Source organism: Neomonachus schauinslandi, chromosome 11 (assembly GCF_002201575.2).
Source record: "Neomonachus schauinslandi chromosome 11, ASM220157v2, whole genome shotgun sequence".
Classification (NCBI taxonomy): Eukaryota; Metazoa; Chordata; class Mammalia; order Carnivora; family Phocidae; genus Neomonachus; species Neomonachus schauinslandi.
Genome location: NC_058413.1, coordinates 57,348,301 through 57,370,209, shown reverse-complemented (window position 1 = coordinate 57,370,209; position 21,909 = coordinate 57,348,301). Strand labels below are relative to the sequence as shown.

Sequence of the window (21,909 nt, the reverse complement as noted above, 5' to 3'; positions counted from 1 at the left end):
AATGGGTTACTTTACTACCTGCAAAGGAGTCACTTTGGGAGAAATGGGAAAATGGGAGTGGGATTGCCATGATGGGTTTAGACCAATTGTGGTTGAGCCCTTGGGCTGAGCCTACCTTCTCTGAACACCTACCCAATACCTGAGTAAAATCAGGGTTCTCTTGGCAAGGAAGTTGGAGAAAATGGCTGTTGGTTAAATAACCAGCAGTAATTTATGCCATACCAGCTCTTTAATTTTCATAATAGCAATTTTTTTAGATGAACTGAGTTCCAGAATAATTGAATGACTTACTTGAGGTCATAGAGGTAGCAAAAATGGGTGGTTGGGAATTTGCATTTCTGAATCAGGTTTTCTGATTCCAATCCCCAGTACTTTATAAAGCGTTTATTAAGTTACTAAGGTGGGCTCTCATTTTGTTTGTTTCAGATGCTTGAAGTTTCTGGGAAGTCGGCATCCAACCCTGGTGCTTCCCTTGGTGCCAGAGCTCCTGAGCACCCATCCGTTTTTTGACACAGCTGAACCAGACATGGATGATCCAGCTTGTATCCTCTGTGCTTAGGACAGACTGGGCTGATTTGGTGGGGTGTTTTGGCATTTTTTCTGCAGTGTAACTTGGAGGGGGAGGTCCTGAGTTTAATTTTTTTCATTTCTTTTACTTAAGGGTATATCCCGAGGGAGCCTAATAGTTACTATTCTTAACCTTCATTCTTGTTTTCACAGTAATTCACATTTGCTGTTTAATACTAATGTTATTAGTAGTAATTTTTTTTTACCCTTTCTTGAGCACTTATTATATTCCACACTGTTTCATGCTTTATACATTTACCACTATCTTCCAAACACCCCTGGAAGGAGGTATTAGTCCCAGTTTACAGATGAAGAGACTGGGGCTTAGAGAGGCTAAATAACTCTCCAAGCAGTACATGTGGGATTCAAAGCCAGACATCGTTGTTTTTTTGTTGTTTTTGTTTCTGTTTTTTTTTTTTTTTTAAGATTTTATTTATTTATTTGTCAGAGAGAGGGAGAGCACAAGCAGGCTCCCCGCTGAGCAGGGAGCCCAATGCGGGACTCAGTCCCAGGACACCGGGATCATGACCTGAGCGGAAGGCAGACGATTAACGAATGAGCCACCCAGGCGCCCCCATCCTTGATTTTAAAGCCTATGAACGACCTTCCTTCCTTCCTTCTTTCCTTCCATCCTTCCATCCTTCCTTCCTTCTTCCTTCCTTCCTTCCTCTCTCTCTCTTTCTTTTTTTAAAGATTTATTTATTTGAGAGAGAGAGACCACATGCATGGGAGCGAGCAGGGGGAGGGGTAGAGGGAAAGAATCTCAAGCGAACTCTGGGCTGAGCCTGGAGCCTGACATGGGGCTCGATCTCACGACCCTGAGATCATGACCTGAGCCAAAACCAGGAGGTGGACGCTTAACTGACTGAGCCACCCAGGGGCCCCAGCTTATGAACTTTCTTAATCTGCAGCCTGAAGAGGGGATGGGTTGAGCTAGGCTGCAGGATTACTTTGCCTCTGATACAAGTTCAGTGAGTTTGTGGTAGCCACAGGCAGCATGCCATGCAATTGGATTGTTTTCCAGTAATGGAAAAACATACATCAGTGCATGCACACTCTCCTATGGTTCTTTTTGCTCTATAGCAGATCCTTGGTGAGGTTTAAGGGATATTTATTGAGATGCAGAGATCAGCCAAATAACTGGCTGTCGTAGGATGACCATTGTATTCTCGCTTCATTCTGTTTATTTCCACACTGTGTTTGGAGAAGTTTTTAACAGTTTGTTTAATTGATGCACTAATCAATGTCTAACTTCGTATTTACCTCTGAGAAAGGCATATCCCAGACCTTACCTCTAAAGGTGCAGTACTATAGCTGCTTGAAATTCAGCTCATCAGAGAGGGGCTTAGTGGCTAGATGTTACTACAAACCTCACATGATGTATTGAAGTGCTCAGAAATCTGAGGGCCTTTTATACATTAAAAAAACATTAAACACTGGGCGCCTGGGTGGCTCAGTCAGTTAAGTGACTGCCTCCGGCTCAGGTCATGATCCCAGGCTCCTGGGATCGAGCCCCACATCGGGCTCCCTGCTCAGCGGGAAGCCTGCTTCTCCCTCTCCCTCTGCCTGCCACTCCCCCTGCTTGTGCTCTCTCTCTCTCTCTGACAAATAAATAATTAAAATCTTTAAAAAAAAAAAAATTAAACACTTTTGGAAGCCTGTTATATTAAGATACTGTTTTGGGCACTTGGAAGGTGATGTTATTTGGGAAATATTTTTGGCTGTAAGTAAAAGAGATTGCCCCCAAACATAGCTTAAACAAATTAAGATTTTTACTTTTCTCCAAGGTAAAAGAAATCTGGAGGTACACAGTCTGCTGCTGGTATAGCAGCTCTACATTATCCTTGGTGGTCCAAGGTCCTTCTGTCTTCCTGTTACTGCCATTTTCACTTGTCCACCATTGCTGCCAGAGCTCTGATCATCAGGCCCAGGTTCTCGGCAGGAAGTTAGAGGATATTTGTAGTCAAATCAGTATTCTGTTAGCAAGGAAAAAAAGGAAGAATGGATATTGGGTAGGCAACTAGCAGTCTCTTCCATAGGGATCCATACAGAAGATTGGTAACTATGTTTATCTTTTAATTTCTGATTTTCCCTCTGTTATAGAATTAATATACGTAGAAAGTCCAAAAAATTGAAAGAAGAAACTTTGTACTTAACGTCCAAAGTCCTACTAATCAAAGTAATGGACCATTAGTATTTCAGTGTATGTCCTTCTTTTTTAAGGCCTGGAGTTGGGATTTTGCTGTTTTTTTTTTTTTTTTTTAACATAGTTTATCTCACCATCAAATACCTGATAATAGATTGCTGCTGTCATATCCTTTGTATATGTTAGAGCCTGCTTTTTCACTTATGACACAATGCTTGTAATACAGTATTATAAATTCTTCATACATAGCATTTTTAATGATTGCATAATACTCCATCAAGTAGATGAAACACAAGGTGTATGGTCATTCTCCTGATTTGAGACATTTAGGTTGTTTCTGATTATTTGCTATTATAAATGATTCTGTACTCTATGATTATTTACTTAGAGTAAAATCTGAGATGTAGAATTACTCACCATTCAAAAGACTTTTACTGTCTAGTGCCAAATTGTCCAAAGATACTGTGCCCGAATGTACTTTAGTCAGCCATGTACCGGAAGTTTTCTATGTGTTACTGTTCTCTGCATGATTGGGCATTATTTTAAAAAACCTTCGGTGAGTGGGGTAATGTATCTCTTTGTTTGAATTTGCATTTATTTGTTAGAAGATTGTCATTTAATAAGACTTTTGAGGGTGGGAATTGGCGTCAAATTCTGGCCAAGCTCAACCTTCTAACCTCCAGGTTTACTTAACCCACTCATCCCTCAGACATTGCAGTTTTGGTTCTTATTTTTAATGCTGCAAAAACCTGTCCAACAATGCCAGCACTGTTCTCAGATCATACCTTCAGGCACTATGCCTACCTCCGAGACAGTCTTTCTCATCTTGTTCCTGCCTTAAGGGTATGTTGAAAACAATTTTTGTCATTTTTTTTGGTGTTTTGATTTTGGGTTCTTTGTGGTTGTTAAATAGCAGAAAGCACACTATATTTTCTCTGAAAACACATTCATTCATTCTCTTTCTCTCTTGGGCTCTCTCCCACTGTTTTGTACTTTTGGTTCTGTATCCATTACTTTTTAAGAAGATTCATATTCTAAATGTCCCTGAGTTATTGATTATGTTATGTTAGGCAAGAAAAAGGAATCTGGAACAATATGTTCTAGACCAAGGATTAGATTGTGCAACATTTTAACAATTACATAAAGCCAAAATTCTCAACAAGTTTATTTTTTAATAATAAAAACTTTGTTACTTTTAAAACCTTAAAGATACAGAAAGAAAAACTTTAATGAACTGCGAGAATAATGGCAAACACTGAAAGCTAACTGTGTGCAGGCACTTTTCTAAGCTCTTCATTTGTGTTAACTCATCCCTGTTTAGGTGACTCTCAGTGACTTTAACATAATATATGTACATGATTAGAAAATCTAAACTGTCTATAAGCTACAAAATTAAAAGTGCAATCCTCTTTGCTCTTGTCCCTTTCTTGAAAGGTAACCACTTTTAGCAATAAGAACAAGAATTATAATTATCATCCTATAAAATGTTTTTATAGCATGCTATGTAAATTTGGGAATAAACCATCATTTCCCTATAAAGTGAAAGATCAAATAAAGTTTAAAAATAAATGTGACAACAGATTGATTTTTAGTCACATTTCTGTGGTTAGCTCATTTACTTCAGTTAGCAATAGAGCATAATATTATTTCATTCTCTTTTCTTTTTCTCCTTGCAGCTTGTGGTTATATTGTGTAGACCATATCTGTTCTCTCTCTCTCTCTTTCCCTTTCTCCCACTGAAGCTGGGGAACAAGAGAAAGGTTATTTACAGAATCACTTCACCTGTTTTTCCCTTTCCTGTGTGTTTGACTCACATTTTTTGTTTCCTGGTTTCTTCGTGTTACCAGAAGCTGAGCCACAGAAGTTGACGGTGCTGTAACCCTACTATGTTTGCTTAGTTACCAGGGAGAAAACTAGTGTCATCAGCTGTTTCCCCCAGTATCGCACCTCATGAGGACCCTTCCCATCAGTTCCTGCAGCAGAGCCTTGAAAGAGTGTACAGTCTTCAGCACCTGGACCCTCAGGGAACCCAGGAGCTGCTGGAGCTCACCATCAGGTAAGGTGACCGTCCATTTGCTTTGACAGAGTTATTGACACTTGTTATGCTCAGCTGAGCTGTTTTGATTTGTAGTGTTGGCTACAGGCTAGTTTTTCTGAGTCTGTTGGCCTGCACTCACAGTTTTATGACCTGTTTATATTTGCATTAGATTGGAGTTTGAGCATATTACAAAGAAAAGCTCTTTGTGTTCATGACCGCTTTGATGATGAGTGCAAAACTGAAGAGTTACAAAGAAGCCGTTTTTACTTTTTCTTTCCTTTTGTATAATTAGGATGGGTGATAGAAAATGTAAAGGAACAGTGGCTTATCTAGGAGGAAAGGTTAATTCTTTCTTGCAGGGAGGGCAGAGCTAAGATGGTTATCAGGGCCCTATGCCCATTCTTTCTCCATCTTCTGCATCAAGTGGTTTCTGCCTAAATATCCAAACTCTAACTATCCCCTCTGTTTTCCAGGCTGCAGGAAAAAGGCAAGAGCAGGAGAAGGGCATCATTTCTACCCTCACCCCCTTTTATTTTTATTAATTTTATTTTATTATGGTATGTTAGTCACCATACAATACATCATTAGTTTTTGATGTAGTGATCCACGATCCATTGTTTTCATATAACACCCAGTGCTCCATGCAGTACGTGCCCTCCTTAATACCCATCACCGGACTAACCAATCCCCCCTCCCCTCTCCCCCCCAAAACCCTCAGTTTGCTTCTCAGAGTCCATAATCTCTCATGATTCATCTCTCCCTCTGATTTCCCCCCCTTCATTTTTCCCTTCCTTCTCCTAATGTCCTCCATGCTATTCCTTATGTTCCACAAATAAGTGAAACCATATGATAATTGACTTTCTCTGCTTGACTTATTTCACTTAGCATAATCTCCTTCAGTCCCATCCATGTTGATATAAAAGTTAGGTATTCATCCTTTCTGATGGCTGAGTAATATTCCATTGTATATATGGACCACATCTTCTTTATCCATTCATCTGTTGAAGGGCATCTCGGCTCTTTCCACAGTTTGACTATTGTGGACATTGCTGCTATGAACATTGGGGACTCACTCCCTTTTAAAGACACTTCCCCAAAGTTGCATGTTTTAATTTTCCTTGCATCCCATTGACTAGAATTTAAGTCAGATGGCCATATCTAGCTGTTAGGAGGTAGGAATGCAGTCTTCATTCTGGGTGACCAGTGCTTATTTAATATTTGGTGGCTCTGATAGGAAGAAGGGGGTGGATATTGGGGAACAACCAGCAGACTCTTCCAGACCTTATTAGGATGTCCTGAATGATATGAAATGAATTGAAATCCATTTGCCTTTAACAAAAGCAATATCTGTCTGCTTTTGTGAATAAGGTTTGTGGCAGAGTTGAGTAGCACCATGGACACTGTATGGCTGCAAAGCCTAAAATACTTACTACCTGACCCTTTACAGAAAAAGTTTGCTGACCCTGAAGTGATGCCTCAATCACATTTTTTTCTTCCACTACCTTAACAAAGCAATTAGTTTTAGAGGCCAGTGTCTGAAGTTGTTGGCCCCAAGCCCAGGAACATAAGCTCCACTTTCTGACTCATCCCCACCTAAGTAAACATTTAGGTTTTGTTCTTGACAGTTGTTATCCTGTTGGCACTAAAGCAAGTACAAAATGCATAAAAGCAAGCCAGTTTGATTCAGCCGCAGCGCTGGCTCATACTGGGTGCTCAGTAAACACCTGTTGGTCTGACTTGCCTGCATGTTCTGGGGATAGTCCTGCTGGGCTTCAGGCTGGTGAGACCACTGGTTCTAGTGCTGTAGTCAGTTCTGGGTACTGTTTCTAACTTGAGTGCATTCTGACGAGGGTGGCCAGGGTGGTGAAAGAGCCAGAAAGGAAAGCAGATGGTGGAGTAGTTATTGATGACCTACTCTGTTTTACAAACATTATTGCAGTTAGAAGTTGTTACCATTTCACAGAGAAGAAATGACAATTTGGGGAGGTGAAGCAATTTGCTAAAAAGTGGCAAAATCAGGCTTTGAATCTGGTTTTGTTTGACTCTAAATTTGAGGCTTTGTGACATGTTGCAGTGAAGGCGATTCCTGTTAGATCAGGTGACCCCTGGGGTTCTGCATGTGGAAAAGTGAAATATTAGAATTTCATTTAGAAGTTTCTCTGATTAGGACTCTGATCACTTACTTGTTGGTACTAGTTTAAAACAAACTTCACCGTCATACGCAAGCCATCCCCTTTGTTGTAATCCTAGCAGTTATTTAATCTAATGGGATCTCACCTATAGAAAAGTGTGCTTCAGTTAGGGCTCCGGGAGATGATTTGTTTGTTTGTTTCTAGAATTTGACATAACTCTTTGTCTTCACCATTGTACCTTGGGTACCATATAGGAGCTCATTAAATATTTGTTGAAAACTGTCGTTGTGATGGCTTAACCAGGAATGAAGACTTTTAAGATTTTTTATAGATGGCATTTTCTTCTGGCCATATCACACCTCCAGATGTATGTAGATTTGATGTTTGTAAGGCTCTGCTGTCCTCGATCATAATAAGAGCTGCTGTCTGTTCAGAGTGCTTATACGTACCCACTCTTCTAAGTGCTTTATGAATTGAATTTGGAAACAATCTTATGAAAAGTACCCCATTTTTAAAATGAGTCAGGGAGCTGGGGGTCATTCATTTGTTATATGGTTTTTGAGAATCCATCATATGCTAGGCAGAAGGGGCACGGTAGTAAACAAAATAGTTTTGCTGTGAGGGATCTTACAACCTGGTTGGGGAAGTAGCTAATAAGTAAACAAGAAATGTAATACTGTGCTTTCCATGCTGCAGTATGGGAAGTTCAGGGTTCTCTAGGAAAACAGAAAGGGGGCACCTTAGCCCCTCCTTAGATGGCTAAGCAGTTACCAGAAGAATGAATAGAAGTTCATCAAGTGAAGAAGGGAGAAGACTGTTCAGGATGAAGAATAGCAAGGTCCTGGACTAGAACATAGGTCTAACTAGCCCTTCCATCTGGTCACACTAATCTGTTTCTGGGTAACAGTTTGTATGACACAAAGCGTCTAGTATAATGAGATTTAAAATCCAAAGGAATTGGTTCAAGCCTTAGTTTTTATCATTTCCTAGGTACATGATCTTGGGCCTCAACTCCCTCATCTGTAATTTGAGGGTACTATGAAGCTGGTCATAGGACTATTGTGAAGATCATTATCATGACATGTGGAAAGTATTTTGAGAATAGCAGTTACATAGATAATAGTCATTTATGAAATTTTTGTTTTAAACTTAAATTGTGAAAAAAAATTAAAAGTAATAAAATTTAAATTGTGGCTCATTTGACACAGTAGACATGCTCTTAATATTTTGTAAGTAAACCTCTCCAAACTTTATAAATGCTTATTGCCGTCATGTGGACGAAGGATTGCTGAAGTGTGTGTTCCTGGGAGGGGCACTTTTGCCCTCCCAAATCGCATTTGTAGAAATGTGGCTTAATATGCATCTGGTTTTAAATCAGTTTTGGTGTCATCTGTATTTGATGTAGTTCATAAATAAATGAAAAGAGTTTTAATACCAAATAAATAAATGAAATATAATATGATGGTTTTTTGTTTTTTGTTTTTTTTAACTTTTGGAGTTCAGCCAGACCTGAGTTCAAGGCCTATTTTTGCCACTTATTAATCCTGTGACCTTGGGCAAACCACTTAAACTCTGATCTGCCCTTTCATTCTCAGTGAAATAGAATTAATTGCAATTCACATTGTCAGGATTAAGTGGGCTCAAGTAAGGAAACACCTAGCACACCTAGTATAGTGCACACAGAAGGTGATCTTTGTACCTTTCTCATTAAAGAGTTCATAGTTTCTGGAGGGATGGTTAAACTTAGGCTTCCTGAGGATTGTGGGCATAAAGAGGTACAGAGAGGAAACAGTAGGATAACAGCATTTTGTCCAGGACTAGCAAGTTTCTTTTTTTGCTCATACGGTAGTTCGGATTTCCCATGGCTGGTTGGCTTACATCTTGTTCTGTGCAGTTGAGAACAATTGCTTCAGTGCAGGGGCTGTAGAATAGATTGCTATCTGGTGGCTGCCAGCTAATGTATAGTCAGCTGGTCAGTGTTGTCTGTCATTGAAACGGAAGGCAGAATCTTCCTGGAGAGGAAACGGTTCAGAAATAGAGTGATTCGGGCTATCTTTGCAAGGGAGACATCAGAGATGTGAAAGAGAGAGACCAGCCGGCTACCTGTGCAGTGTTTCACAGGTGTGGTTCGCTAGGACATGGTCTTGCCTTTCATTGTGCTGGATTCCAACACATGAGTAGGCTTTCCAGGAACCTTTCAAGCCACCAGAACTCACAAGAGATGATATATAAGCTGCAGTCCCCAATTTCTTCAGTCACTTTGGGAATAATTCATTTTGTGTCCCTTCATCTCCTTCCTGACACCAAGGTCTGTAGGACGCAGCGTTAGCTATTAGAAAGTTGCGTGAGATTAGAAGGAGGAGCTTAGTCAAATGGACAGTTTTGTATACAAAACTATTGTGAAAACTTTATATGTTATGCTATTTTGAAACTTTTTATGTTACGCCAACCCTGCAGCTCCGCTTCCCTTGCGACCCAAATCATCAGATTTTCCACAGCTATCATTTCCATATGAAAATTTGATGTTGCCATTAAAAAACACGATAGCTTTCCACGAATGCTTTCTGAGATGGATTATTAGGTCACACACACACACACACACACCTCCCCAAAAAAGAAGAAAGAAAAACAACGGGGTTTTTTTGTAGATGTGTCGTGTATCCCCAGAAGAAAGAAAGAAAAACTGGTAATGGTGGTTGCCTCTGGGAAGGGTGTACTGGTTAGTGGCACCCTGGGATAGGAAAGTGAACTAATTTAGTTGCATATCCTGTAGTATCTTTTGAATTCTATTACCTTATTGGTTTAATTCTGTAGCTAGGTATATATTATCTATTCAAAAAATTAAAAATTTTAAATCAGTAATTCCGGCCCCCACACAACTATTTGATCTGTGTGTGCCACTTTCTATTTTCTTGCCTTCAGGCAGCTGGGTTTTATGTTTTTGCAATCACTTGGTCTATACCAGTATCCAGCTAGGATGCTTTTGGCTTCAGGTATCCGGGAAACCTCATCTCAGACTAGCTTACAATGGCTTTTTATTTTCTCATATGAATAGAAATCTGAGGCAGTTCTAAGTATGGTATGGTCAGGTAGTTCATTTATATGATTAAAGACCCAATTCACTGTCTCTTTGGATTTGTCTTGTCCTCAGCATTTGCTTTATCCCAAGGCTTTTTTCTTTTAGAGTTCTAGTACGGCTGCCAGTGGCAATTAGGACCGTAAGTGCTCTTGTTCAGTCTAGGGTGTGATAGAGATGGAGACAGACCACTATCAGACCTGCTCCAAGCATGGAATATAAGTCCTTGAATTAGGCCTGAGAAGGCCAACTTATTAGGTCACATAACCAAGGAGATGACATATACTAATTGGCTTAGTTCAGTCAGACTCTACCTGGGAATGGGTTTAAGTATACCTTCCCTTGAACAAAATCAGGGTTCAGTTAGTGAGGAAGACATAAAGAATGGCTAACTGGGTAGGGAGCTGACAAAGCCTACTACAGTATCCTAAAAAAAGTTTTTTCCTGATGATACAAAAGATACTCATCTGTTATGTTAAAACACTTGGAAAATAAAGCACAGTTGGGAGAAGGCACTAAAAAAGCACCTTCATACCTCTATCCAGAAAACTACTTTGCTGTATGTTTCTCCTACACATAGTTTTTCTGTAGTTAAGGTCATATACCTTATTACCGTTTCGTATTTTCATCTGTAGAATATTCCACTGTATTTGTGGAATATTGTGGAGCATAAAGCATTTCATTTCTGTTGGATATTTCTTTTAGAATTACTTCTCAGCATAAAGCTACTGATCAAAATATTTGACCATATGTATGACTTTTAGAACAGTACAGTTTTATTTACTTAATTTTATCAGCTTAACTGCTATCAAAGCATGAGTGAACCAGTTTCATTATAACCACTCCAGCATTGGGTGCTGTCATTTAAAAATTTATGACCAATTTACTAGTTATAAAATGGTAAAATGCTTTTTTTTAAAGATTTTGTTTATTTGAGATAGAGAGCACAAGCAGGGGGAGGGACATGGGGCTCGATCCCAAGACCCTGGGATCATGACCTGAGCCACGCAGATGCCCCTAAAATAGTAAAATGCTTTTGACATGATCTTTATATGGCTGTTATTATCCCTAACCATTGTTGGCCTTGGGGTTTTCTTTACTGCAGGGATCTGCAAAGACTTGGAGAACTTCAGTCTGAACTAGCAGGAGTCGCTGACTTCTCTGCTACCTATCTTCGGTGTCAACTTCTTCTCATCAAGGTTGGTTTGGATCTGTTATGTTTGTGATTGTGATTATTATGTGCATAAAGTGCATATGAAAGCACTTTAATGGACTCAGCAGTTCTTGAGGCCAGAAGTGGAAAAATGTAGTCTTATACAGCCGCTTAGCAGTGAAGAAATTATGTACTCTGCAGTGTAATTATATTAGTCTCTAATTAGAGAATTGTTAACTCATGTGGGAATTTTAATTTTTTTAATTTGGGAGAATTCTTTTATCCTTGTATAATTAGAGCAGATTGGATAATCATTTTCATTAGAATCCTAAGGATTTTTCATTTTTTTTTTATAATTTGATTAGCATATAAAACTTTTATATTATTTTCTTAAAATGCCAATTTCACTTTGCCCAAGTCTTACAAGGCAAAGGTTGATTTCACTGCTCTTAAAATGGCCACCGTGCTGACATTTTGTATTAGGTAGTCAGGTTGTATATATACACACACAAAATTGGTAGCCAAGAAGCTGTTTTAGTTTGCTGAGTTGAAAACGTGTTAAATTAGTTCAGTAGCTTTCAGCTTCTGCAGCAGAGTTCTTCTCTAAATTTAGGCTTAGGTTTTGGAGAGCCCCTTCTCACTTGATAAGTCTTTATCCTGGCTTTAGTTCAAAGTGTTGTTAGTGAGTATGATATTTGACCAAAGTCAGAATAAATGGAGTCATTAGAAATTATTTCTCATTGTAAGGTGTGTAAGCTTAGGGCTTTGCAGGTATGTGTATATACATGGAAGTGGGTGTGTACACGAAATGGGTTGGGATTTAAACAGCTCTTGTTGGCTAGATAGATTTTTTTCAAATGTATACACCTGTGTAACCAACACCACAGTCAAGATACAGAACATTTTCATTATCCCAAAAAGCTCCTCCGTGCCCCTTTGCAGAGTTGTTTGGCCTTTCCAAGCTTCTATGAAACAGGGCTGATAATAATTCTAAGTAGGTAAGGGTTGGTAACAAGCAAGGTATGTGAGAGCCCTTCGCCTAGTGTCTGATACATAGTGCGTGCCACGTCAGTGTTGGTCTTTCTGAATTTCTCTTTCTTTCTTTCGTTCGTTCTTTCTTTCAGATTTTATTTATTTATTTGATGGGGGGGCGGGGCACAAGCAGGGGGAGAGCAGGAGGGAGAAGGAGAAGCAGGCTCCTTGCTGATCAGGGAGCCCGATGTGGAGTTCCATCCCAGGACCCTGGGATCATGACCTGAGCCGAAGGCAGATGCTTAACCCACTGAGCCACCCAGGTGCCCCCAGTGTAATGTTATGTACAAAAAAAAGCATACACAATTCTGCTTTTAGGCTACAACTATATAAAAAGCATATCTATGAGAAATGGTTGGAAGTGAGTTTTCAAAAACAATAACTCTGTTAAGGGTAGCATGATCTGTGTGCTTCAAAAATTTCTATATTTATAGTTTAGACCTGCTACTGTCCAGCTGGATAGTCACCCAGGCATATGTGGCTATTGAGTACTTGAAATGTTAGTTCACATTGAGATGTGCTATAAATGCAAAATACACACCGATTTCTGGGACTTAGTATGAAAAAACAATGTTAACTATTAACTTTTAGAATACTGATTTTATAGTGAAATTATATCTTAAATATACTGGGTTAAGTAAACTATATTGTCAAAATTAATTTCACCTGTTTCTTTTTACTTTTAAAAAGGTGTCTACTAGATTTGTAAAATTATATATGTGGTGTGTGTTACATTTCTATTAGACATTGTTAGTCTATGTTTTCTGTAAAACCATTAGGTTATGTCTATAATTAAGAAGGACTGAAAATAAGGGACTATGGCAGAGGTTTAGAGAGAAATGAGAGATGGGGCCATATGGCTGAGAGGAGAGATGGGAGGTAAAATTGTGGCTTCTCGTGATACTTTTGAACATAGAGATTGAGGGAGAGGGAGGAATCTAGGAAAGCTTCTTGATTTCTAGTGTAGGTATGTCAGTAAGGTGATGGGGTTCTTCAAAGGATAGTGAACAGAATAAAAGAACCACAGTCAAGGAGGAAGGGTCTAGGCGGCCAGAGTAGTCTAGTGGCTCTGGGAACAAGAAGGGCTGAGAGCGGTGGAGGCTGGCTTGCTTGCACATTATAGTGAGACCTGCGTGGCTTCTGCCCTCTGCTTGCTAGCACTGGTCTGATCTGGATATAAGGCCTTTGGACCAGGAATTGGATTGAATGGGGAGGAGTTCAAACCTTTGGTTTCCTCTTTCTCTGTAATAGGCAGGGCTTACTAGCTTAAAAGAATAAGATTGAGAGGAAGTCCTGATCCAGGAGATTTCCAAAGCAAAACAAACACAGAAGCTTCAAATGATATGCCAGTCTTGGTGACCTCTGTGTTCTGTTCTCTCCTGATTGGTCTGTGTAGGCCTTGCAAGAAAAGCTATGGAATGTGGCTGCCCCTTTGTATTTGAAGCAGAGTGATTTGGCTTCTGCAGCAGCAAAACAGGTAAGCATATTGGGACCTTCTTCTCAGATGGATCTCTGTCCAGGAATTGTCTTGTCTGAGTTGGAGCCAGAGGCTTCCAGATGGCTCCACGCTTCTGCTGTGCCCTCCTCAGTACCAGCCAGTGACAGATGTTAGTTATATGAGAAGCAGCATAATTAGGGAACACAGCACTGGCTTTGGAGTCAGAGGACCTGGGTTCTACTCCTGGGTCGGCCTCTAATTTGTTGGGTGATATTAAGGTTGCTTAACCTCCCTGGATTTTTCCTTCTCTGTAGAATATGGCAATTTAACTGGATGATTTCTAAGATGCTTTAATGTTGTAAAATATTACAGTTTGTATTTCAGATATATTACAATCCAGTAAATACTGTCATGAATCTTTCATCTGAAAATGTAGCTGAACTCATTTTGAAGTTGTGTATATTTTTAGCCTGTACCATCTTTTGAACGTTGAAAGGTCCTTATGTACTCCTCAGTTCATTAAGTAGCATTTAATTATATTTGCCTTGAGTTTCTTTCTAGCTTTGAGCAGTTACCCTTCATTCTTAGGTATTGGGATTTGGTGAACTCTTCTGGTCCTGTCTTCCAGATAGTGGGTCTATATATGACCCAGTAGCAAGCTAATGATTGTTATGTTACAGTTCACTAAATGATTTCAAGTCTGTTTTAATTAACACTCACAGTAATCCCATTAGGTAAGAATAAACATTAAGTCCATTTTATAGATGAAGTAGTTGAGGCTCAGCAAAGTTAAATTTATAGAGCTATAGGTAGTAGAGTTAGGGAATTGAGCCCAGATCCTCTGGTACCCACTGTGTTTTCTTCCCACTACTCTGCTTGATCTCTCCTCTGATCTAGACTTCCTCTCAGACCTGCTGTGTGGCTTTTTGTAGGGGAGTAGAACCTAATGACTAGACCCCCGGAATGGGAGGGATGGGACCAGGGAGCAGTAGTCTGGAGGAAAAAGGGGAAAGGAATTACCATTGCTGGGTGCCAGATACTGTGCTAAGTGCTTTCCATGCTCCATTTTATCCTTTAAGTTTTATGACTTCGGGGCTACTTCTTCCCTATTTACAGATAGGGAAACTGAGGCACTATGTAATTAGGTAACTTGTCTTTCTGGCAGTTGTGGGAGAGCCTGGAGTCCTTTCTCTGACCCCAAAGCCCTCAAAGGAAGGGAAGCACAGAATGGGAAAAGAAGCATCATTTGGATGGGAGTAGCTGATTTGGATAGAATAGAGCAAGAGCTTAATGCACTGGGCTTGAGCTGAGGTCATAGATATTGTTTTCTGCACTTCTTCTCCTCTCCAAATTCCCATCAACAGACTGGGCCCATGGAACAATCTGTCTGGATGATTAACACATGGCTGATGCTAAATTCTTGAGGACTTTTCCTAGGATTGGGTTTCCGTACACAGTGTTTATTCATTTGTTCCCACGGCACAGTAGTTTTGGTGTAGGGCAGTAAGCAGTGCTTTAGGATTTTATCAGTGATTGAACTATTCAGATCTTCACATCATCAACTAAGATGACTTTATTACCGGATGAAAGTCTTTTTTTTTTCTTTTAACTGACAAAACAACTTACTCTCTTTTCATAAGACATACTATATTAATTTCTCTCAACACATACTAATTTCTCTCAAATTATCCTAATTTCTCTCACCATAGGTACTTAAATAATCTCAGTTCAGTGTTAAAGCACGGGCATTAAAAAAACTCAGGTCAGAATTTCACCTAGAATTCTGTGCTGCTCTCAAGACCATTATGATATTTTTACTGATTGTTAATTACCTTTCCTTATAGATCATGGAAGAGACCTACAAAATGGAGTTCATGTACAGTGGTGTGGAGAATAAACAGGTGGTGATTATACATCACATGAGGCTGCAGGCCAAAGCCTTGCAACTCATAGTAACAGCACGGACCACTCGAGGGTAAGATGTGTGGCTGGCCAAAAGGGGTGGCACAGTCCTTTCAAAGACTCTTCCAGATATACTCAGAGATCTCACCAAGTTTAATGGGAAGTGAAAAGATATTTAGGAAAAATTTCCTAAACAGTATAAAAACTCTTCATTTTTTCAGATATGCCAGGTTCTATCTTTGGGTCAGATTGGATCTCTGGAAAGATCCAGTGGCTCTCCGCTACCTACAGCACAACATAGGTCAATAGGCAACAAGGATATTCTTTATGGTCCTTGATAAAATTCTTTAAAAAAATTTAGTGCCAAGAACCGTATTTTCTCTTCTGAAGACACTTGTAAGCTCTCCCAGGCAGTAAAGACAAAAGAAGAGAATGTACTGTGCAGTGAGACTACCTTGTTCAAACCCGGACCTCTCGGGCGCCTGGGTGGCTCAGTTGGTTAAGCGACTGCCTTCAGCTCAGGTCATGATCCCGGAGTCCTGGGATCGAGTCCCGCATCGGGCTCCCGGCTCGGCGGGGAGCCTGCTTCTCCCTCTGACCCTATCCCCTCTCATGCTGTTTCTCTCTCTCTCTCTCTCAAATAAATAAATAAATAAATAAAATCTTAAAAAAAAAAAAACAAAAAACACCCAGACCTCTCCACTTACTAGTTGTTTGATTATGGATGCTATTTTTTTAGCCTCTCTGTGCCTTGTTTCCTTGTCTGTAAAAAGAGAATGATGACAGCATCTGTCTCATGGAGTTTACATGAAGAATAAATAGGATGATACATGTAGAAGCACTTAACATGGTACATGGTACATAGAGCTCACTATCAGACTTTCTAATAGAATTTCCATATTTAATTGATTCTAAAATGCACATTTAAAATTTTAACTTCTCTGAAATTAGGTATTTTGATGGTGTGCCATACTTTGAAAGCGGGTTTTTTTGTTTCTTGGTGTTTCATAAAATAAAGGTGCATCTTAAGAATGATGGTATTGTAGATTTGATATAATGCAATAGCTCGTTCCCAGGTGGAAGATGCAGCTGATGCTCAGTCTAGCGGTTGTGTTGGTCTAAAAGTGGCATACAGAAAGAAATAGGAGTGTTTAAGTACACGCTGAAAAATACCAGGTCAGAAAGAACATTCTGAATGTTATTTTATTTCTTTACTTATCTCGATAGTGACCTGATAAAATCAGGTGGTGATTTAATCTTAGAGATAGCATCTCATCATTCATTTAACAGATGTTTAATCCCTACTGTTTGCCAGTCGCAGCTGAGCAAAGAAAGGTGCTTGTGTTGGAATCTAGTTGTTTTTTTTTTTAAGATTTTATTTATTTGCGACAGAGAGAAAGAGAGAGAGAGAGGACACAAGCTGGGAGGGGAGGGTCAGAGGAAGAGGGAGAAGCAGGCTCCCCGTTGAGCAGGGAGCCAGATATGGGGCTCGATCCCAGGACCCTGAGATCATGACCTGAGCTGAAAGCAGACACTTAACCGACTGAGCCACCCAGGCGTCCTTTTTGCATCTATACTTTTTTTGACTTTTTTATTTAAAAAAAAAAATATATATATATACATACACATATATATATCTCAGTTTATGAATGATTATTATAAAAAATTTAAATATTGCAGATTAAGTGAAGGTTCCCTGACAATCTACCCCTTCTGAAACAACTGTTAATATACTCTTCCCAAGGCAGATAAATATATATATTATAAATGGGTGTATTAATATAAATGGAATCATAATATACTTTGTGTTCTGCCTCTTTTCATTTCATCCAATGATATTCCATTTTTCCCCGTCATTATACAAAGACTAATATATTTGTTCTTTACTTGTGCTGTAGTAGTTTATACTTCCCATTTGTATGCATTCCTGCCTTTTTTTTCTTTCTTTCTTGACTTTTGCTAGATTGGTTGTTTTCTTTGTTTTTTCCAAGGGTTTGAAAGTTCTGACACTGCGTCTAACCTTTTCAAGTGAGAGGCAAGAACATAGCGGTTAAGAGGGTTCCTTGTTGCTTAGACTCAGATCTTGACTCCCACCATTTGCAAACTTAGTGACCTTGGACAAGTTACTTAAGACTTCTGTGCCTCAGTTTGTTCCCCCTAAGTTAAATTGGGATAATAATAGTATCTACTTCACCCTCACAGGGTTATTGTAAGGTTTATCAAATTATTAAACATAAAGCTCTTAAAATACTGCCTGACTCATTCAGAGTAAACACTTGATAAATGTTAGCTCACATTAGTTTATGTATAAATAGTATTTTTACTTATATTTTAATAAATGTATTCAACTTATATTTATCAGCATAAAAAGTTAAATAGACTTTATGATTACCTCTATCAAGTTCACCTCAAATCAAGATGAAAGTTTTAGTGTGTTTTTGATTGTCTCGTAGCTGTTAAATAATTTGGAATTTAGTTTCAGCTTATTATTATTTTTTTAAAGATCTTATTTATTTGACAGAGAGATACAGCAAGAGAGGGAACACAAGCAGGGGGAGTGGGAGAGGGAGAAGCAGGCTTCCCGCTGAGCAGGGAGCCCGATGTGGGGCTCCATCCCAGGACCCTGGGATCATGACCTAAGCCGAAGGCAGACGCTTAACAACTCAGCCACCCAGGCACCCATCAGCTTATTATGTTTTTTTAATGTATCTCTTTTTTTTTTTTTTTTTAAGATTTTATTTATTTAAGACAGAGAGAATGAGAGACAGAGAGCATGAGAGGGAAGAGGGTCAGAGGGAGAAGCAGACTCCCCGCTGAGCAGGGAGACCGATGCGGGACTCGATCCCGGGACTCCAGGATCATGACCTGAGCCAAAGGCAGTCCCTTAACCAACTGAGCCACCCAGGCGCCCCTAATGTATCTCTTATTTTAAGAATCTGTTCTTAAAGTATGCATTAATCTTTATGAGTATTTTTTCAAAATTAGTTCCAAATTGCTCACCACTTTTTTTTTTTTTTGTACTGCAGTTGCTTTTTGACATTCCTTGTTCTACACTTGATCTTAGCCAAAAGGCTGAGAAGCGATTGACATTCCTTGTTCTAATTTACTATTTGACTGGAACACATTCTAGCATTCTAGTAATTGTTTTTCTGAATAAGTATGTAAGAGACCCTGCATGTCTGAAACTGCCTTTCTTTTGCTCTTATACATAATTGGAATTCTTTCAGAATTCTGTCAATATTGCTGTGTTGCTGCTTAGTATTTAGTGTTACATTTAGGATGTCTGATGTCTGTCTGGTTCTCTTTCCTTTGTAGGGAGCATATTTTTCTTGGTTCAGAGCTGTAAATTTTTTTTTTCTTTTTAGAATTCAGAAATTCTACCAGGATATGTGTAGGTATGTGGGGCTTTTTTTTTTTTTTCTCCAGTGTTCTCACTGACCTTCAGTGGGACTCTGAAGTATAAACTCTGCTTTTGGCTAGGGTATTTTTCTCCTCACTACTACTTCCATCCCCTCCAGTCTGTCATGCTGGATGTTGTGTCTTCTGGATCTGTTTTCCCTGTCTCTCATCTTTTTTCTCATAATTTCAGTTTCTTAGTTTTTCTACTCTGTATTCTGCGTAAATTCCTCAATATGCTCTTTTAAGCTCTACTTCAGTTTTTATCACTTTTCATTGTAGTATTACTTTACTGTTGAGTTGACTTCATTATTACTGTTTATTTCAGAGTGTGCTTTCTTCCGTGTGCCCCTTTAATAAGTTTCTTGCTTTATCAGTGTAGTGTCCTTTCAGATCTCCTCTTTAATCTCAGTGACATTAGTTATTAGAATTTTTAATAAGTTTTCTGTGCTTTCATGCCTTGACTATCTCACTGAGGTCTGCTTGGTTTCCTTTATAGCCCTGATTATCTTTTTAACATCTAAAATTTCCCATTGTCTTTGCATACTTATAAACAAAAGTCGACTCTAGGTCAGTGTTTGATTCCCCAGTGGACTCTTTCCTCACACCAAGAAAAAAGTGGGCATTCTTAGTGGTAAAGCCTACTTCACCTAGCATGCAGGTGAGTGAGGCTTCCTGCTCTGTTTTAGGGTTTAGAGAGGATTCCCCAATCTGTATTTTACTGTCTGGAAGCTCTCCAAGATAACTCTTGATAAGCAGGCCCTACATTGACACTGCTTGGCTGAATTACCTTCCTTTCAGCCCCTGCTTCACTGGAGGTCTCCGGTCCAGCCCTCTCACTCCTGGAGATCTTCCACGGGTGGACCTCACTATCAAATTTCAGTTCCATTTCTGATTGTTTATCAGAGTTAAGAAAGTTTCAAGTGCTACCTGCTTTTTAGGAAAATAATTCAAGTGCATGTTGCTTGTAGAGTAAGTTTCCATTTGTCATTTCTCATTTACTTGTTCATTCAACAGATACATATTTTTTTAAGATTATATTTATTTATTTGACAGAAACACAGCGAGAGAGGGAATACAAGCAGGGGGAGTGGGAGAGGGAGAAGCAGGCTTCCCGCGGAGCAGGGAGCCCAGTGTGGGGCTTGATCCCGGGATCTTGGGATCATGACCTGAGCCGAAGGCAGACGCTTAACGACTGAGCCACCCAGGCGCCCCAACAGATATTTATTTTAATAGCTGCTTGTGTCAGGAAGTATATCATGTATCAGAATGATTAATACAAAATCCCTATTTTCATGGAGCTTACATTTTAGTAGAAAGACTTAACTAGGTTATTAAGAACCTTAACACCAATGGGGCCCCTGGGTGGCTCGGTTAAGCAGCCGACTCTTGGTTTTGGCTCAGGTTATGACCTCATGGGTCATGGGATAGAGCCCTGTGTTGGCTCTGCACTCGGTGGGGAGTCTGCGTCAGGATTCTCTTTCTTCCTGTGCCCCCCTTGCTTCCCTATTCATGCACACGCGCTCTCTCTCAAATAAATAAATCTTTTTTAAAAAAAAGAAACTTAACACCATTCTCTTCCATGTTTTTATATAAGGAAAGAGTATTTGTCTGTTTTTCTTTACTGGCACTGTACTCCTCTAATGAATTAATGAAAATAATGGAAAGTTTCATTCAGAAATTATAAGAAATAAAAAGAGCCAATTAGTGAAGAAAGAACATAGTCTGTGTCTGTGGGCAAAGTAGTAACAAAATCTTTTCCCTTTCGTCATGAGAATCTGACCTTCAGTTAACTTTCTAGGTCTATTCCCTAGAAACCTGGTAGCATCAGCTATATTTCTAGGTAACACTGCCATAGTAAAAATGATCACTGAGAAAATGGCACGTAGACCAGAAGGAACTATCAGTGAACTGTGATTGCCTGATGCAGACACCATAGCTTTTGGCTCCATCGAGTGCAGTGATTCTTATAACTAGGCATATCCCTTGTGGGGACCCTGGAAGGTATCCCTGTGGATTTGTTTCAAGAGATGTTAGCCCCTGTGCAGCATGAGGCTTCTAAGCCAGGATAGTCTCCAGACTCACCTGATGTGGGATGTCCTGTCCTTGCCCCCGAGCTGTCCGTCCTGGACAAGATCAGAGCTCCTACACGGCTCTGTGGACTGCTGAGTGGAGGGCTGGGAAAACTCCCGTAGAGGAGTAGCATGAGGCTGCATGAGGCTGCACTGCCCGCAAGCGGTGCTTCTGTCCTGTATCCTCGGTCACTCTGATGCCAGGCGTGGCCTAGGATAGCCCTTGACTTTGAGCGTTTGTTGAGCCCAACAATCACTGCAGTGTCTGTATCAGGCCTTGGGATCCTGGCAGATATTTTCCCCTGGGTCCGTTAGGAGTCTGCTCTTTCTCTTAGAGATAATTTTGATAGTGTACTATACTCATTCTCCTTTCATGTAGACTCAGGTTTCTGGGAATTTGGTCCTCATTCCTCAGGTGGAAGATTACATAAGCAAAATATGTGTATTGTTTGTTTTTCTCTTTTTCTACAGAGTTGACCCCTTATTTGGGATGTGTGAAAAGTTTTTACAGGAAGTGGACTTTTTTCAGAGGTAATTATTTCATCACCTTCTAGCTTGTTAAACCTTGGCTGTGCAGAGAGTAGCACGTATGGGGCAACAAGAGCAGTCACAGGCCAGAACCCTTGGCTTAACCCAGTGCAGCCAACCTGTTTTCTGTGGCACTGTGCCCTAATTGCGTATTTTCTTTAGTGCTATATAAACCTCTTTAAACTCAGCTAAACGTACAGTGGTATAATGAAAACATCAGGAATCATTTGGATTCAGCATTCAGCTGGGCCACTAAAAAGACAAGGACTACATGGTAAAACATAAACTTTTTTGTTGAAAAATTGTAACTTGTTTTCTTTTCTTTCCACCACTGTTCTTAAATTTCCATATTTTTCTATAATCTACAAAAAATTATGCCATAATTCTATAAATAACTTTTATTCTGCAGTACGGCTGTTTTCTCAGAAT

General features: G+C 39.6%; 1 protein-coding gene across 1 annotated transcript in view; it reads left to right on the top strand.

Moving 5' to 3' along the window:
* Nucleotides 1-21,909, top strand: part of INTS4 (integrator complex subunit 4) — a 109,801-nt gene that overhangs the window by 76,829 nt on the left and 11,063 nt on the right. The window contains exons 13-19 of the mRNA XM_021704596.1: nucleotides 427-542; nucleotides 3,423-3,556; nucleotides 4,612-4,769; nucleotides 11,065-11,158; nucleotides 13,541-13,621; nucleotides 15,427-15,557; nucleotides 21,424-21,483. Coding sequence (XP_021560271.1) covers nucleotides 427-542; nucleotides 3,423-3,556; nucleotides 4,612-4,769; nucleotides 11,065-11,158; nucleotides 13,541-13,621; nucleotides 15,427-15,557; nucleotides 21,424-21,483 — 774 coding nt within the window. The remainder of the gene's footprint in view (nucleotides 1-426; nucleotides 543-3,422; nucleotides 3,557-4,611; nucleotides 4,770-11,064; nucleotides 11,159-13,540; nucleotides 13,622-15,426; nucleotides 15,558-21,423; nucleotides 21,484-21,909) is intronic.